This window comes from Carassius gibelio, chromosome A1 (genome assembly GCF_023724105.1).
Source record: "Carassius gibelio isolate Cgi1373 ecotype wild population from Czech Republic chromosome A1, carGib1.2-hapl.c, whole genome shotgun sequence".
Lineage (NCBI taxonomy): Eukaryota > Metazoa > Chordata > Actinopteri > Cypriniformes > Cyprinidae > Carassius > Carassius gibelio.
In genome coordinates this window covers 10,859,491-10,877,145 of record NC_068371.1, presented here as the reverse complement: position 1 = coordinate 10,877,145, position 17,655 = coordinate 10,859,491, and the positions used below count along the sequence as shown (strand labels likewise).

The 17,655-nt window shown below is 36.7% G+C and overlaps 2 protein-coding genes and 1 long non-coding RNA gene across 4 annotated transcripts in view; 1 reads left to right on the top strand and 2 right to left on the bottom strand.

Annotated features, from left to right (window-relative positions):
• The window catches only part of LOC127992683 (Krueppel-like factor 7), a 42,192-nt gene extending 30,661 nt beyond the window's left edge, over positions 1-11,531 (bottom strand). Inside the window, exon 1 of the mRNA XM_052591674.1 lies at positions 11,159-11,531. Within this exon, the coding sequence (XP_052447634.1) occupies positions 11,159-11,347 (189 nt within the window). The 5' untranslated portion in view covers positions 11,348-11,531. The remainder of the gene's footprint in view (positions 1-11,158) is intronic.
• The window catches only part of LOC127992420 (uncharacterized), a 431,446-nt gene that overhangs the window by 175,846 nt on the left and 237,945 nt on the right, over positions 1-17,655 (bottom strand). The gene's annotated exons all lie outside the window — the stretch shown is intronic.
• LOC127993260 (uncharacterized) lies at positions 11,780-16,621 on the top strand. Of its 2 annotated transcripts, none has more exons than XR_008166332.1 (4): positions 11,780-11,843; positions 13,025-13,113; positions 13,242-13,640; positions 13,729-16,621. It is a non-coding gene; the product is annotated as an uncharacterized LOC127993260 (long non-coding RNA). The 2 variants fall into 2 exon arrangements; XR_008166384.1 differs by having other exon boundaries at positions 13,025-13,126.

Below are 17,655 nucleotides of genomic sequence, written 5' to 3'. Positions count from 1 at the left end.
AGCCATTGTGTTGTTATGCAGCGCACATTCGACACAGTGCAACTGGCCTGGTGTGAGGAGATTCTCAGCGCTGCTCTGACGTATCCGATGCAGCTTTTAGTTTTGGCCAGTTTCTGACCAAAAGGCGAGGGATATTTGGGGTTTATGGTGGGGATTGCACAAAATTCTTTGGTGGCTTGCTTGCATGTTAGTCTTAAATATCTCAGTAACTCTAGTAGCAAGAAACGATCGTTATTTCTACAACTGAAGGCTGCTCTGTCTGTGAGGATTATGATATTGGAAGAGATGAACAGAGAAGTCTCATCTTAAATAATAGGTGATTACACACATTCACATGCCTGTTTTTCATTCAAATCAACAGTATTTTTTTGGGTAGATGTCATATGTGACACCCATTTTCGTATATTAGACTATATATAGCTGGCCTTGTGGGACCTAAACATATTCCTAATACTCTAGGGTATCTCCATGCTTAGGAATTAAACAATACATAAAACACATTTTAAGACTTTAATTCCATTTTAGAAATAAGACCAACTTTGACATAAAAAAGGAAGAAAAACGTATTTAGCAGTTAACAGCTAAAATCTTTAAAATATATGGTAGGGCTGGATGACTCATTTTTTCTTTTTTTCTTTAAATATGTCCATCAATGCTGCAAAGGTACAATACGGTTGAAAAGTTATATGTTATTAAGATTTGTTTAAAGGAACTAATAATTTTATTCAGCATATTACAGTTCTGAAGGATCATGTGACACTGAAGACTGGAGTAATGATGCTGAAAATTCAGTTTGGCACCACAGCAATTAATGACATTATTATTACATTAACATTAAAAAACATTGAAAATGTAACGAAAAGCCTTTACATTATCATAAAAGATATCTGCAAACAACATTTAAGACTTATACAATGCTATTAAAACGTTTAATGGCCCTAGAGTTTGAAAATTGTTTTTAAGGAACCCTGGATCCATTGTATAGTGTGATCCAGATTTATAAATTCTAGTGAAATTGGCCACATGCTTTGGCTAATTTTTCACATCGGTTGATTATCAAAGTCTATCCATTTAAAAATCTTCTGACATCTTGACAGTAAAACGTGTTCTGTTTCCCATACTTCTATGATAGTGTCTTCATACACACCTTACTACAACTGCAAACAAACTCTTTTCTCCTCAGTATAATGTCACATACTGCCTACAGGATGAAAGTGTTGCTGTAGTTAAACTCATCCCCTCTTACCGTAGACACACACAACGTTATAATAAATGAACAGATCCACTGTGCCGACTGCAAGCGGATGCACCTCAAGGAAGTGCAGAGCTTTTCATATTCCCTCCATCTCAGGGAAGCGCGACAGCCCCCACCTTTCCTTTCCATGGTGAGTTCATTGAGTTCAGTCCATTATGGCAGAGCTGCTATAGCCTACTTACTGTGGCCATTTTGAGTCATCGCAAATAATTTACAGCTAAGTTTTCCATTGTCTTTAGAGTAGACCGAAGATGCAAGATGGAGATCTCAAAACTCCCACTCTTGGACCAGTTTTCTCATGCTGACCCTTCTCTGTTGCTGTATGTGATTAACATGCCAGCTAATGGAGCACGGTTAGTCACACTTTCGGATGGCAATGCTAGCCTATTGTTCTCGAGCCACGTGTGTAATGTTTCAACCTCCAAGGGATGAATATGAGTTTCTGAGCCAAGAGTGAAAGCGAAACCTTGGGATTTGAGATGGGAGGACAATCTTTTCAAACCTGCTTGAGTTTGTTCACATCTGCTGTGATTCAATTGATTCATAATTGGATTCATTAGAAGTAGATGATTACATACCATTAAGCCCAGAGCATGAATACATGGTGCGTGAGAGCTAGAGAAATACTGTAGATTTTGACTCTTAAATGCTTTTAAGGACATCTGTATGTTCATACACAGAAATAAATGAAAGGATAACGACAACGGTGTTGGTTGATTTCAAATGAACGTGACACATATGTAAATGAGTACACACAAACTAACTTAAAGATGGTCTCATTTCAACTATTACTCAATCCCACAGGTATTTCTAGCAATGCATCCCAAAATAACTTCCGACCCAAATAGCTCTCCCATGCTAAAACAAAGACAAACCTCCTTATGCCACAAGAACTCGTGAGTTTCTGCATGCTCTTCTAAAGAAGAATTGTGAGAACCGAAGCTCTGTGTTTCTTCTTTTAAGAAGAGTGAAAATAAAATACAAAAAATTGACATGCATTACTAAAATGAAAAATTACTTTTAACAGATTTTATATTATTTGCCATTTTGCATTATATTTTGTTAACACGAGATAATCAGGATTATTTCATTCTACTGAAATATTTTTTCTTTGCAATTATAAATAACATCAAAACTGTATATACATAGGTTGAAAATCCCTTTTCTAAGTGATCAAACTTAAAATTTCTAGCTAGCAGAAAACAAAACAGGCTAAAAAACATCAATGATTTGCTTAGCTTTAAATATTAATAACCAATCTCTCATTCAATCTTATTTGAGTTTCTTTTTGTGGGCTTATAATTAAGATACAACACGCTGCCAGTGTTGTGCAATCGTGACATGAACCAGTTCAGCTTGACTGATGTACATCCAAACTCGGACAGTGCTTTGCCAGCCTTCCTTTCACTTCCTCCAGTAAGCAGCAACTAAAGGAAGAATGCCTTTTTCTGCTTCAGCTTAAGGAATGGGGTGGTGGTGAGACTGGGTTTTGTTGTATCCAGGTGTTACAATGCAGGCCAATACTGGAGCCAGGTCAGGTCATATGGAAATAAAGCTGGCTTTGCATATATGCCATGGCTGAGTAAGTCGCATATGCACACACACACACACACACACACACACACACACGCTGTAGAAGTGCTGAGCTAAGCGATATTTTGTGGAGAAATCCCTCATCTGACACTCACATGCATGCATGCTGCTTGCATATAAGCTTTCAGACATGCTTTCCCAAAACATTTAGAACCTTTAGAATGTGCAAATGTCTCGTTATTGTAACAATTGCACAGTGCATGTTTTTCATGCATAACTGATCCAAACTCAATCCATGTTGAACAAAAAAAGCTGAATTTCTCTCCTTTGTAGAATAGTGTTCAACTTGCCTCTGTGCAGCAATAGGTGGAGTGACTGACTGAAGCTTGCATAAACCTTGATAAACAATGCCTTTTGTCGTTTCATGACCCATTTTGAGGTTGAATTGTTGCCGGCGGTGATTGATGGCTTCAGATGAAAAAAAAAAAAGAAAAGAAAAGAGATGGGATATTTACAGAGAGAACCTTGTCCTTCATTGTATTTCTCAAGGTCTGTTGGAAGACTTTCTCTGGAGCTATCACAGGAGACACTGGCTGTGAGATTCCATGCATACAGAGACCGATGAGAAGAACCACACCAAAACAAACTAGCTGTAACAAAATGTGGTTCCTTCGCAAAGTTTTTCTTTAATAATCCCGCTGTCAATGGCAAACAGTATGATTAAAAATGTTATTGTTGATAATACAACCATTTTAATTCTGTAATGTTTCAAATTTCCAATTGAAATACCAAGTTTCTAGTTATTTTTAAGATTGAAAACACTGGCATATCTTGCACCGATAAATTGTGCACGGTAATGTTTCAAAATGAAGTATCTTATGTTCATTAAGGCTGCATTTTTTAATTAAAAAATGGGAATAGGAAGTAGATGGGACGTAGAAATGGGAATATTGTGAAATATTATTACTATTTAGTGTTTTCTATTTTAATATATTTGTGAATGTAATTTATTCTTGTGATGACAAAGCTGATTTTTCAGCATTATTCCAATCTTCAGTGTCACATTATCATTTAGAGATCATTCTATTATGCTGAATTACATTTCTTCTTATTATCAATGTTGAAAACAGTTGAGCTGCTTAATACCTTTGTGGAAACAGCAATGCATTTTTTATGGATTCTTTAATGAATAGAAAGTCCAAAAGAACATTTATATATATATATATATATATATATATATATATATATATATATATATATATATATATATATATATATATATATATATAAATATATATATATATATACAGAGAGAGAGAGAGAGAGAGAGAGAGAAAATTGTAAAAAATGTAAAGTCTTAGTGGTCATATTTGATCAATTATTTTTTTTTTTCTGAAGGAAACTATTCTGACCCCAAACTTTTGAACAGTAGTGTATATTAAAGTAACTAGTGTCAATTTTGATTCCACGTTGACTTGAAAAGACCAATCGTCCTGAAACTTTCCACATGAAGGTGAGACATTTACATTTCTTATGCACTTTATTGCCGGTCCAATCATTCCCTGCCTTGCGCCGCCTTGTAAAAGTTTTACATTCTATCTTAAATGAAGTGAAAATCGCTGTCAAGCTGTGCGCAAGAGCGAGAAAAGTGCTCAGTTCTACTCGGCCTGTTAATCAAAGCCTTGAGTTCAAGTGCTGTGTCTCCCGTCTGCGCTAGATTCGGGACTCATACATAAAGATGCTCCACTTCACTCCTTTTCCCCCATTCCGCAGCTCTGGGTGCTGACACTTACTCCAGAGGCCTTCTACAAATGAGTGCACCATCTCCCGTCTCCTCTTTCATCAAACGCTAACCTTTTCATCACCCTTCAATGTGGCAGCCATCATGGGCAATCATCTGGCCCCAGTCAGATTAATGATCTCAGTGCCTACAGTGGGTTGTATACTCACTGCTGTAGTGCAGGAGTCTAATTGGATTGCTAGGGGTCAGCTTGAGTATTGTTACAGGGTGACCCTGACAGTTGCACTTAAGTTTGGCAGTGGGAAGACTGTTGTCATTGTTTAGATAAGTTTCATATGCGACAACAAAGTAAGTGCATGTGAGTTTGTGATACAAAGAATGGGGAAAAACATTAGATGCTCTGACACAAATGTCAATGGTGGTAGTGGAGCCGTGGCCGTTGGGTTACCGGACAACAATACATACATGTGCATACTACCCTTTTGGATCATTTTATTTATTCATTTTTTCTCAATAAATGTATAATTTTATTCAGCAAGGATGCATTAAATTGATCAAAACATTAAAGATATTAAAGACTAAATTTTTACAAAAAATTATATTTCAAGTAAATACTGTTCTTTTGAACTTTTGATTGATCAAAGAATCTGTAAAAATAAAATGTATAATGGTTTCCACAAAATATAAAAAATAATATTTTATGATTTTGTAAAATTGTAAAAAAATAGTATTGATAAGAAATATATCTTGATGCTTCATCCAATTAATATATAAGAATGATTTCTGAAGGATCATGTGGCAGGTGAAAATTCAGCATTACCTTCACAGTAACTAATTTAAATGTAAAATATACTACAACAGGCAAAAGTTAGATTAATTTGCAAAAAAAAATAAAATAAAAGTTAACAACCCCAAACTTTTGAATACATATTTCACATATGTTGGTAATACTTTAACAGAAATTTATCAAAAAAAAAAAAAGTTTATTACATGTTAAAAATTGCAATAATTATAAATAATAATAATACAAAATCTATAAATAAAAATAATTAACTAATAAATAGTTGTACAATTACACAGGATCTGAACATTCAAAACATTAGTGTATAATACATTTTTTTGATTGTTTCATAACCCTGAAGATAAAGATAAAAACAGGATGTATTTACCGTGCTGAAAACCACTGAATCCAATACAGGTCATGCTGACACCCTTTATGCATTCTTGTAGGTTTTTTTGGGGTCATGCATTCTAGGGTTAAAAACAAAATTGATGTCACAAGCTTGCAAAACAGCCTACCGAATATTATTTAAAACGAGATTGCTGCACAATTACTGAATTATCAGAAGCTGACAAGCATGTCATGCAAGAGCCGAATGCAACCACATTCTTAAGTAATCTTGAGAAAGCACCATATGTCTGCTTGCAGGAGCCAAGACTACTGATGAAACAGGCTCTGTTTTTTACACCTGAATTCCACCCGCAGAAGTGAACCTGTCAGGAGGTACAGCGAGACATCTCGGCCGAGGCACTAATGATATCTCTGCATATTTAAAGACGCTTCACCTCTTGTAAGGCCCATTTCTCACTCGAGCCGACTGTCTTAAAGCAGTAGACATGCGCTCTGCATGACAACTATATTGCAATAACTCCCAGCTTTGACTCATGCGATGGAGAGTGCTGTTGCTTTGCCATTTTCAATTGCCGATGCTTGTCAGTAGCAATGGGATCAGTGCATTGATGATATCTCAAGCAACCAGATCATTTCAGCTCCATTACACGGCATGTTATCCCAAAAATCTGTCACTGGTTTCGATGATAAATGAGTACTGTGATGTAGTTAATAGGAGCCAGCACATCTGATAATGTAGAGGACTCAATTTCAGAGCCGTGCAATCAAGCGAAAAGTGTGAATGGAATATCTAAAGGGTGCGAATGGACGCGTTTATGGATGCATATTGGTTTGGAATAAGTGGTTATGATAGCTAATGGTGTCTCAATAACATTAGGGGGTTGTGGATGCAATCTGAAAGTCCCTTTTGTGTAACATTTTATGAAGGAAAACAAGTCAGTCAGAGGACAGACAGTATCATTTTCTTCTCAAAGCGAGCCACATCTACTAAACAAGTCTATAAATTATTCTTAAGAGGAGGAACTCTGTGTATTTTATTGAATGATCCTTATGGTCTGTCACCCAGCATGAAGACATGGCCCACAGAGCCATGTGATCCGGAAACCTCTTTAAGATTTCACGGTGATGTGGCTGGATTTGGCTCTCTCCTGCGGGCTGACTTGCACACTGTAAGAGGGCAGCTGTAGTGCTGAGAGAATTACATTACACACATTTCAGCAGTCATCGCCTATGATAATGGGAATCTGCTCGGATCCATGGGCCTAATCGAGGAGACTGATATGTGAGAGCTTGTGGCCACTGCCTGCACTGGCCCGACCTTGGGTTGAAGATGGTTTTGTGGGATGCAAAACTAAATTCCAATGCAACCAAGAATTGGAAAGTATATGGAAATACGGTTTCATCTTTTCTGTCATTTTTTCTTTCGGGATTCTCGGTAGCCAGGGTTTCAGAGTGGCAGAGACTGCAGCACGGAATATGCATGCTTGGCACTTTTGCTCAGTGCCTCCTGTCAATCCTCATAAGCATGCAGCTACAGGAGCTATTCTGAAGTTTGGGACATGGGGCTGTGACACAGGATAGATTTCAAAGGGGAAACGAGGAACGTGGTATGTTTTTGGATGTTTTTTTTTTAGGCTTGGCATTCAGGTTTGGCTACTGTAAAAAATTAGGTGCAGAAACATTGTTCACTAAGAAACTGTTAGTATGAAACAGCAAATAACAGACTGAATAGAACAAATTCTGAAGTAGAACAAAATAAATGGTAATTTCTTGTAAAACATAAAAAAAATCTTTATTTACAGCTCTGAATAAAACAAATGACTCCATGTTTGAGTCACTGAATCATTTACTCAACTGATTTGTTCAAATCATTTAGTAACGTCACTACTGTGTATGATTTTTATTATTACATTTATTTATTTATTTTTCATTTCATTTTTATCATTTTTTTTCGCTGTTTTTCTTTCGGCTTTGCATTAAGGGATTGGCTAAACTGGAAAACAAAAAATAATTTTCACTCAGAAATTGTAAAGTTCACAAACATTTACAAACAAACAGCAATTAACACAATTACTAAAGTAGAAAAACTGAAATGTTTTCTTGTAAAACATGCTACAATAACCATTATTTTCAACTTTGAAAAATATTTTTTTTAAGTATAATTGGGAGGTATGAGTTAAACTGGTATGGTTTATTATTAGACTTTTCTACCAACTTTTCCTTGGGGTGTTTAGTCAAGAAAGCAACGTAATGACTTTAGAGAAGCGTTTGTGTAAGTAGTTGACACTGTGAAACACACAATGTGCTGCCATAGCACAGTGCATTAGGCTCTTTGGAGAGTCATTACAGTTTTAGTTTGCCCTGGCCTGAAAAAAACGTCTGTGTTGAATCAGTGTGCGAAAAGATCCAAAAGTACAAAAACATTTTCTTACTGATTACAATCCTGACATGGAAATGTAAGAACCTTTTATTATAAAGGGTAAAACATCCTCGCTGTGATTATAGTATTACCACATAAATTAAACGTTGTAAAGTTATTTCAGAGAGCTGTAAGTGTAATTTTCCTTTTTTGCTTGTCAGTCAGACTTCTAATGGTTATTAGAAGTTCATTGCTTGCCATATGACACATCGTGTAAAAACAGCTGGGAAGCATCATTAACTAGCACCATTAAATGACTGAAACTTCATGCTGTGGAAAAAGTACTATTTTTAATATCTACACCCATTAACATTTTTTTTTCTTAATCTCAAAGCTGGGTAACGTGCAATGCAGCAGTAGAAATTTTACTATAAAGTTTACATGTCTAATAGCGTGCAAGACTACTTGACAGTATGCAATTAGGAAAATACAGAGCAAGCCATAATGGAGAAATTAAAACTCACTTTTTTTGTGTATTTTTTTAAGTATTTGCACTGATCTCAGAATTATCATTTGTTATTTATAATTGTATCTTTTGATTGGCATAACTTTTCAAATAAAATAATATGTACTATTTGCAAAATACTTAAATATTTAATTAATTAAATACACACACACACACACACACACACACACACACACACACACATATATATATATATATATATATATATATATATATATATATATATAAAATAAAAAATAAAAAAATGCATTAATGGGCAGTTTCTGTTCTGAATATTTCTGCAGGTTACACCAGTTTATATTGTACAAGATTCTGGTCATTTCATCCACCCCTAATACTTATTATTGTGGTTAAATGGGGAAACATCTTATGCAGTCATTCTTTTACCACACCACAACATGATATTGCAGCTGCAAGCAAAACCAAGACCATTTTAAAACCAAGTCCCAAAATATCAGACAGTTGAAATAAAAGCGATGAGAACAGAAGACATTTCAAGTTCCCCTATGTCCCAAAATAGATGTTACGAGACAAAAGCTCTCCAGAATAGTCTGATGTGGCACTGTATCCCATGAGTTCCAGAATGGTCATTCAGTTTCAATGGGAAGAGCCGCCATTCTCTGTTCAAATATTGCAGATACCCTTCTCCACAGGAGTAGGTAAGTCACACTGACATTCTCTTCAAGGTGAGATTTTTTTGGATATCCTCTGTCATGGCTATAGGGCATGTGATGGTTGATGGAGTGGCTTCGGGCAAAGAACTTTTGTTCTATATTGAATCTTGCGACTACACAATCCCTCCTCAACACTTTTCAATAGCTCTTGGCTTGACAAATCGTACATAAAACAAAATGAATGGGATTTTTCTTGTAATATCATATGTATGACCTGAAATGGTCTCTGAGGTTGCTTCGAGAGCAACGTGTCAATATGTTGACTGACATTTCACTTAGCTAAAGGATGATTTTACACAGAGTCTCACAAGTCATCTCCATCCACAGAGTCAATTCTAAAAACACAATCAGAAGCTTAACCTCAGGTGAAAAGCTGCAGCGTCTAGAGAATAAGAAGTCTTGTAGGCCTATTAAAGCTTGGAAGAAGGTCTCTAACTGTTCTGGCCTATTTCTTTCCACTTACTAGGGATTACACGGTTTGTGAGCAATATTTGCTGCTCTGAAAGAAGTAGTCTGGTTTTTAGGATCACTTAGCAATATAGAGCACCAAGGGCATAGGAGCTCTGTTGAGGTCAAATGTCAGTCTTTGAGCATTTCTTATTCATACAAACCATTGAAAGTCAATGGCAAAGCCAAACACTGCTTCTCCAGCTTTTATACACACACCTATAGTCATTTTACCACAACACACTGTAGTTGAGATATCTATGAATTTTTCTTCTTCAACATCAAGATCTTAGATAAAACATTTTAGGAATTTTGAAGTGCATATTTTAGTTTCAGTAAATGGATACCATTCTACAATTTGTAATTGCCTTTAGATTATTTGCAGTTCACTAAACTGTCTTGAAAAGTGGGTTTTTAAAATAACACATATTTCAATTAACAACATGTATGTGCATATGGATTATCATATTAAATGTATAGGCTCTTACATACAAGCATATCCATTTTCAAAATGACCAATATTGCATGACCATCTCAAAATTTAGGGCTAGAGCCATAATGACCAAATAATTCAACCAATAAATCAGGGTGCCAAAGCACCCATCATTGCATGCACATGCATTCACTTTTCATATAGAGAAGAATGCAATGCATGGCAGTGAAATCACAACCCATAGTTTATAAAACTGGCTGAGCAATCTAAAAATCAATGCACGTTGAGAAGGCAATGCACCGGCATCAATGGATGGACCATACATTGCGCCTTCAGCACTGCGGAGAGCTCAACTCTGCGCAAAGCATGCCTCCATCCATGCGCTCGCGACACATCACAGTCATTACTCACATGTGCACGGACGGTGCAAACCAATTCTTTTCCCTAAATGGATTTCATAAATCTCAAGTCATTATGAATGCACGGCAGTGCTTAAACCAACGTCCATGCAAGTGTCAGTGTGCTTTGTCCACACGCCGGATGGCTCCACGAAAATGAGTTGAGTGTACGTAAGACCCTTTACAGTTGTAAAGATGCGCACTATGTATAGTCATGCACGTTCAACTGCCAGACACATTATGAGTTAATCACGCGCCTGTATTTATATATAATGCAGTAGAGCCGAGACTCTGTGCAAGCCTGATGGGACTGAAAAAAAGAAAGAAAGAAAAAACCCTGATAGGACAGATGTAGATCTATAATTCAAAGAGTCTATCTTTGTATTATTCAGATCTTAATTCCCCAGCATGTTTAGCTACATTGCACTTGGTCGCAAGAAGTAAACTGTATAGCATGAAAACATTAACATATTTCAAACATAGGCTACGGTATTTTAAGATGCATATGCAATAGAATGCAGAGTTGCAATTATGCAAAACGCAATAAATATTGTTTGTCGCGTCTTCCTAAGTTGAGTGAACACGCACGAGCGCACTGACACGCGAAAAAAAAAAAAAAAAGTTGGACAAATTGCAAAGACAGAGATAAAAGCAATTCACCTGCTGCCAGTTTTCCTCCAGAGACGGCATCGCAGAGAAGTAGCCAGTGTCATGAACAAGTTGAAGTTCTTGAAAAATACTGTAATTGGCCAGAACATCCATTTTTGTGCAGCTAAACGGTACGTTTGAGAGACTTTGATTATCTGCGCGAGGAATCCGCGTTCGCTTCACCGCGAGCGATTGAAACATTCAGATCAATCGCGAAATCCGAAACGTTTCAGTTCATTCACGGTCACTAAAATATGTTTAAAAGTAAAGGATCCATCCATGCAGGTTTGTTTTCTTTCCTCACAATGTTTCTGGAAGGGGAGAAGCAGGAGCACAGTAGCTCACAGGTTACTGTGTCAGCCAGTGTGGAGCCAGCGTAGCGTCTGCGGATGCCCGCGAATCGAGGGGGCGTGCATATCTGTCAATCAACTTCGTGCGTAACCATATACGGAAAAAAGGGAGGACAACTTTAATGGCGATTCAGAGAGGCTGGGCTAAACTCGGATAACGGGAGGAGTTAGATTTTGTTTTGGATCTCTGATTGGTTCTTAGACATGTCACTCACAATATACAGGCCTTTGATAGCCAAACTATATTTTTAGACCTCTATATAAAACACGAATCAGCGTTCGAGTCTCATTCGAAGCAAGAGCTTCCAGAGAGCGGCAACGTGGTGTCCAACACACAGACCTGGGTGGTAAAAATACATTTTTTTTAAACGTGACACTTTAAATGTTTATAACAAACATAAACAGTGCTCGAAATATCACGGTTAAAACGACAGTCACTGTAACTGTGATAGTAAAATGTTTTTGCAATCCATGTTTAATTTGATGTATTATCTCTGCCGTTTCATCGCACAAACGGACATAAGTACATTTGTCTGATAAAAGTTAAAATCGTCTGCAGAGTTCTGTCAGAGATAAACGGCTCAATATGACTTGCTTTTGAAAATCCCTCAATGTAAAAACCATATGATACATAATATTCATGCATACTTATTCATATTATATTTTTCTTCAAGATACTTCAAAGACTAGAAAATGTCATGATAATTTATTTTTGTAAATGCTATATGGCTTATCTATCTATCTATCTATCTATCTATCTATCTATCTATCTATCTATCTATCTATCTATCTATCTGTCTGTCTGTCTGTCTGTCTGTCTGTCTGTCTGTCTGTCTGTCTGTCTGTCTGTCTGCCTGCCTGCCTGCCTGTCTGTCTGTCTGTCTGTCTGTCTGCCTGTCTGTCCGTCCTTCCATCTCTCTCGCTCTCTCTCTCACTCTCTCTCTGTCTGTCTGTCTAGCTAGCTATAGCTATATATAGCTATATAGCTCTCTGTCTATCTATCATGCACTCTATAACCCTGACTTTTGATTTGCTATGTGCCACTTAACTTACATGTTATTTACATGGAAATCAGGAGGCATATAAGCTTGAGTACCTCTTTGAACTAAAAGTACTCCTCAGCCATCTCACTCTGAGTCACCTGACCTTGTGTCATGCATGTAATTAGATAAGTGGAACCTATAAACTGTGAGAGCCTCTGAAAGGAAAATCTTGACCAAACCTGTTCGCTCTTTCACTTCAGCTGGAAAAAAAAGAGGGGGGAGAATTGTGGAATATGCTTTAGTTGTTATGGCTCATTTGATTTGAATTATTCATATTCTTCACCAGATGATGCTTTGGCTCTTGGTGAGCATGTGTTATTTCTTTCATCTGGTACCTGCACTGCAGATGGAATGAATGAAGTATGAATTAATTCATGAATTCACCAGTGAATCCAAGATTGACCTTAAAAAATAAAATAAAATAAAATAAACACTCTGGAGACAGAGGAGATAAAGAACAAATGCGTTTCTCTCTTCTACAACAGTTTTCATCCAAGATGGTCTGAGACGCTGGGATTTTCCTCTGTGCTATTAAAACAGAAGGCTGGAGGACAAGGGGATTGATCCATTAAAAGTGCGATATTAAGGTTTTAGTATATGAACTAATCTCACTTCTCGATTTGACTGACCCATTTGGATGTAAGATAGCATATGGTTCTTTAGAGATTGTAAAGGATGCTTTTTATATGTTCTTCAATTTAGTGCTTCACAGTTGATTTTCTGAAGAATGAAAAAAGAAGAGGAAGAAAAAAAAATCACTGAATCATCACTGAAGAGTTGTATTCATCATTGTCTGTAAATTGCATTTTTAATGTGTTTTGAAAAATTTAGATTTAGAAGATGAGCTTGATTACTTTTTTTATTTATTTTTTATTTCTACCTTGAGATATTATTTTCAAGAGAGTGTGAGAAATTTGTCCCTCCTGTTATCTGAGCAAACATTCATCTCTGCTAAATCAACTGTGCATGTTAACTGCATGTTATGCAAATATGTGGAAATGAGAAGTTTGGAGGCAGTTCGATATGAGCGAGAGACTGGAGAGATAACGTAACTAGAAGAGTGACCGACTGTGAAAGACAGTTGGAAAGTGAGAAAGTGAGGTAATTGTAATCTGTCTCCGTGTAAAAGTATACTTTTTCCTTCAGCGTGTGTGAAATGTAGCTGATTTGCTCTCTTTGTGTAAGCCAGGTTTATGTGTGCCTGCCCAGCCCACCCCTGTGCGTCCACAGTGGCAGCGAATGCTGTAATCTCATTATTCTGCTCTGGGAGGCTGGCTGTCGGCCCTGGAACTACGATTTACACATGGCATTTCAACAGGGAGGGGAGGGCCTGCTATCGATGAAGCGCCCTGTGACATTTATCCATTTGACACGTTCCTCTCTCTCTCTCTTTCTTTTTCTAACTTACATGCACAAACACCAAATGTGCTTGCCATTTCACTAGAACCATAACACAGCTATATAATGTTTATTGGCACTATAGTTTTAGCCAGCATCATAGGGATTTCAACAAACTAAGAGATAAATGAATATTTCACCCCAAAATGTAGAAGTCTTGTTGATGAACCATGTTGATGTCAAGAAACGTAATGACAGAAATTTTACACATCTGGGAAAACTAAAGAAATAAGCGTGCTATATTGTTTTGTGTTCCACAGAAGAAAGATAACCATATATGTTATACAGGTTTGGAATAACTTATGACAGAGTAAATATGACACAGAGTTGATTATATTTTTTAAAGATGCTGCATGTCCTGAGTCGCAGAACTTATATTTTCTTTGGAAAATGTAACATTTTAGTTTTTAAATCGTAATCTGACTAAAGTAATAAAAAATGAACTCATAATGACCTCACAGAAATTCTGCTTTTACTCTTCTGAGCTCTGCACAACTCTGCAAGTCTTCTCCATTCTTTTCCAAAACGCTGCTAATTTTACATTAATATTAAAGCAGATGCACAGACTTTAAAGGATATTTAAACCAAAGAGCCAATTACCGTCAACATACTGCTTCAGAAAACCTGTCATCTGACTTTTCTCTACAATAAGTACATTCATATTGACCTGATTTTATGGCAAAGGCAATAATGTGTCCATAACCACTCAGAGGAACTGACAAATACATTAATCTCCACTCTCCTGCATTTCGTTTCACTGCTGACATAGCTATTTACTGACAGTTAGTGGTATTTCAGCATTAATAATGGAAAAGATGCCATCCACCACACCACCATGAATAGGCTAATGGCAGCAAACTGCATATTTGGAGTTTTTCATCTTTCTTGTAATGCCACAGTGCAAGAATCAAGAATAAAAAATAATTGATGTGCATGAAATTACATTTATTAGCTGCCATTGATCGATGTCTTTTGAAAACACAACATTTTCTTTTTTCTTTTCTTTTCAGGGCAAAAATACTGGTTATGAAGATAATTTTTGTAGTGTTTTGAATGTTGAATAGCCACAGAGCATAAATGGAATGTTGGACTTTATTTTTGCAATAGATTTTTGAGGCTTTATCTCGAAGATGTACAAGTAATGGGAATATCATTATTGCGGACTCTGAATGTTGAGGCTTCCATTGCACAAGAAAAGAGAATAGAGTGCTACAAAATGCCCTATCAGCTCGCTCTCACAGTTAATGCTGCGCTGGGGCTTCTCATGCCAAGTGAGTGGAATAAACAGCAGAAAGCAGACAAGAGAAAATGCAGACAGGACCACAAAGGGCAGAGCCTCTCAAGCCAATTAAATGAGAGAGAATGGCACACAGACAGGAAATTTCTCCTGACCTCCCTGCCTTCCTCTGAAAGGTTACAGGGATGTAAATGTAGTCTCTGTGGAGAATATTGATAATCATGCTTCTCTTTTGTTGGGCTGTGTGGTTTTGTAATGGGCCCAGGAGAGATGGGATTTTAGAATGCAATTCAGAGACTTAGTGATTTTGTAGAAGATACCGAAGGTTTATATGCTTTACACTTAGTGTAAAATTTAACAAATTAGAAATATCACAAATTAGTTCTCCTTAATATCTCATATTTTCTTGTAGGGGGCATTGAGATGAGTGAATGAGTTTTTCAGTTTCCTGGTTAGGTTTTTCATCTTGAGAAAAATAGCCCAGCAATCTCTCATGTGTCTCGGAGTTGTCTCAAATTGTGCTCAGATATGTAAAGATACAAAAGTCTGCAGTCTAAAGTCAAAATGAACTCAATTTAATCAAATTCTCCCTAAATCAAATTACCTCAGCAATCCACTTTTGTTTTATGCTCTATGCTGAACCTGAGCATTAAATCTTTGAGCGAAGCACTGAGAACAAACAAACAAGCATACAGAGACTGAGTTGTTGCAATCAATCCACTATCACTGAGTTCAGTGATAATGTATGCAAGTCAATATATTTAAATAAGTCATCTGCATGATGACAAAAGCCATTTGAAAGAGCATAATTTTCATTGATCAAGCTCCCTTCAGATCTGTATGTTGTCAATGTTTGTTAAATAGCTTTAACAAGCATTTAAAAGAGCCTTGTGAGAAATCAAAAGAGTGCTTAGTGGGAATCTACATAAAGACGAACCTGCATTGATCCAAACCCACTGTAGCTCTTTTTGTGCTGGATATGCGAAATGAAAGAAGGCAATTATAACTCTGCTTTGTATAATGTTGACATAATTCAGAGATTAATTCAGATTTGCCTCAGATGAGCAGTGAACAGTTCATTTATGTGTGTGTGGACTGTGTTAGGTTTGTGATGTTTGCATGGTGACTGAGCACAAAAGAGAAGTCAGAGGTCACAGATTTGAACCATTCATCAGAAAACCATAGCAACAGTCACAGCGTAGCAGCTGTCAGGTAATGACACTTACTGACTGGTGTGTGTCTTTGTGTAGAGGGGGATGGTGGTGTCTTTACACAAATCATTCATCAACTGGAGAGTGACATATGTCTCTTTAAGTGCCAAACCATTACTGTATACAAACCATTCAAATCTCACAAATCTTTCAAATATACCATAATTTTCACTAAAATACTATGTGTTCTTGTAGCTCAAGTGGTAAGCCATTGCAAGGTTGGGGGTTCGAATCCCAGGGAACACATGTTAGGAGAAAATTGTTACCCTGAATGCAATGTAAGTCGCTTTGGATAAAAGTGTCTGCTAAATGCATAAATGTAATAGAAATGTAATGTTTACTACACTACAGTTATTGTTACTGTAATAAAACTACAGTTATTGTTACTGTAATTGGTTTGGTTTTTTCAACCACTGTCATTAAAACAAAACAAACAAAAAAGATAAATGATACATATTAGTACTATTTACTACTTTTAATTTTGTCTGAGGGTGTACAGACAAATTCTGAAATATAGTTGTTTGAATTTAAATGTATTTTTATGGAAGATATAATAATTTCAAAGCAGCAAATGTAAGTTTTGCATTTTAGTCAAATGGTTAATATAATAATGAAAGGGGGGATGAAAATGGAAGTTAACTTAAAATGAATATTGTTATTTTAAGTATTTTTAATCTAAATAAAATGGTTGATATGACATTAAAAAAGTGCAATACAGAAACAAGCGCATAATATTCACTGTGCATGCATTAGCTTTTCATATTTCTATTTTATTTATTAATCAATTATCCATTATACAATATTTTGATTTGAAGAGAGCCTGTAGACTTTAGTCATCATGGGGGCTTTATTTAATTGGACCCAAAGTGGTGGAAGTACAGACAGTTTTTTGAGCTTTTGAAACATTGAAAATCAAGTTTACGAATGAAACCCTAGTTCCTCGAGGGAACGAGACATTGCGTTGAACACTTTGGGGAACGCCTTTGGTGAGACCAATTCTGAATATTGTGTGCAATCTCTCCAATGGAAGGGCATGACATCACGGGTGGGGTGACATAGCGACCAGGAAGCTATAAAAGCACGTGCCACGCAGCTGGCTTCAGCTTCGAGTAGGGAAGCAAGCGCTGGCAGGGGTGTGAGTAAGGCGATGCGACGCAGCATCTCGTTCCCTCGAGGAACTAGAGTTACATTCGTAACCTTTGTGAAGTTCCTCTTCAGGAACTTGAGCTGCATCGAACGCTTTGAGGAATGATGTGCCCACGCTGCCAGA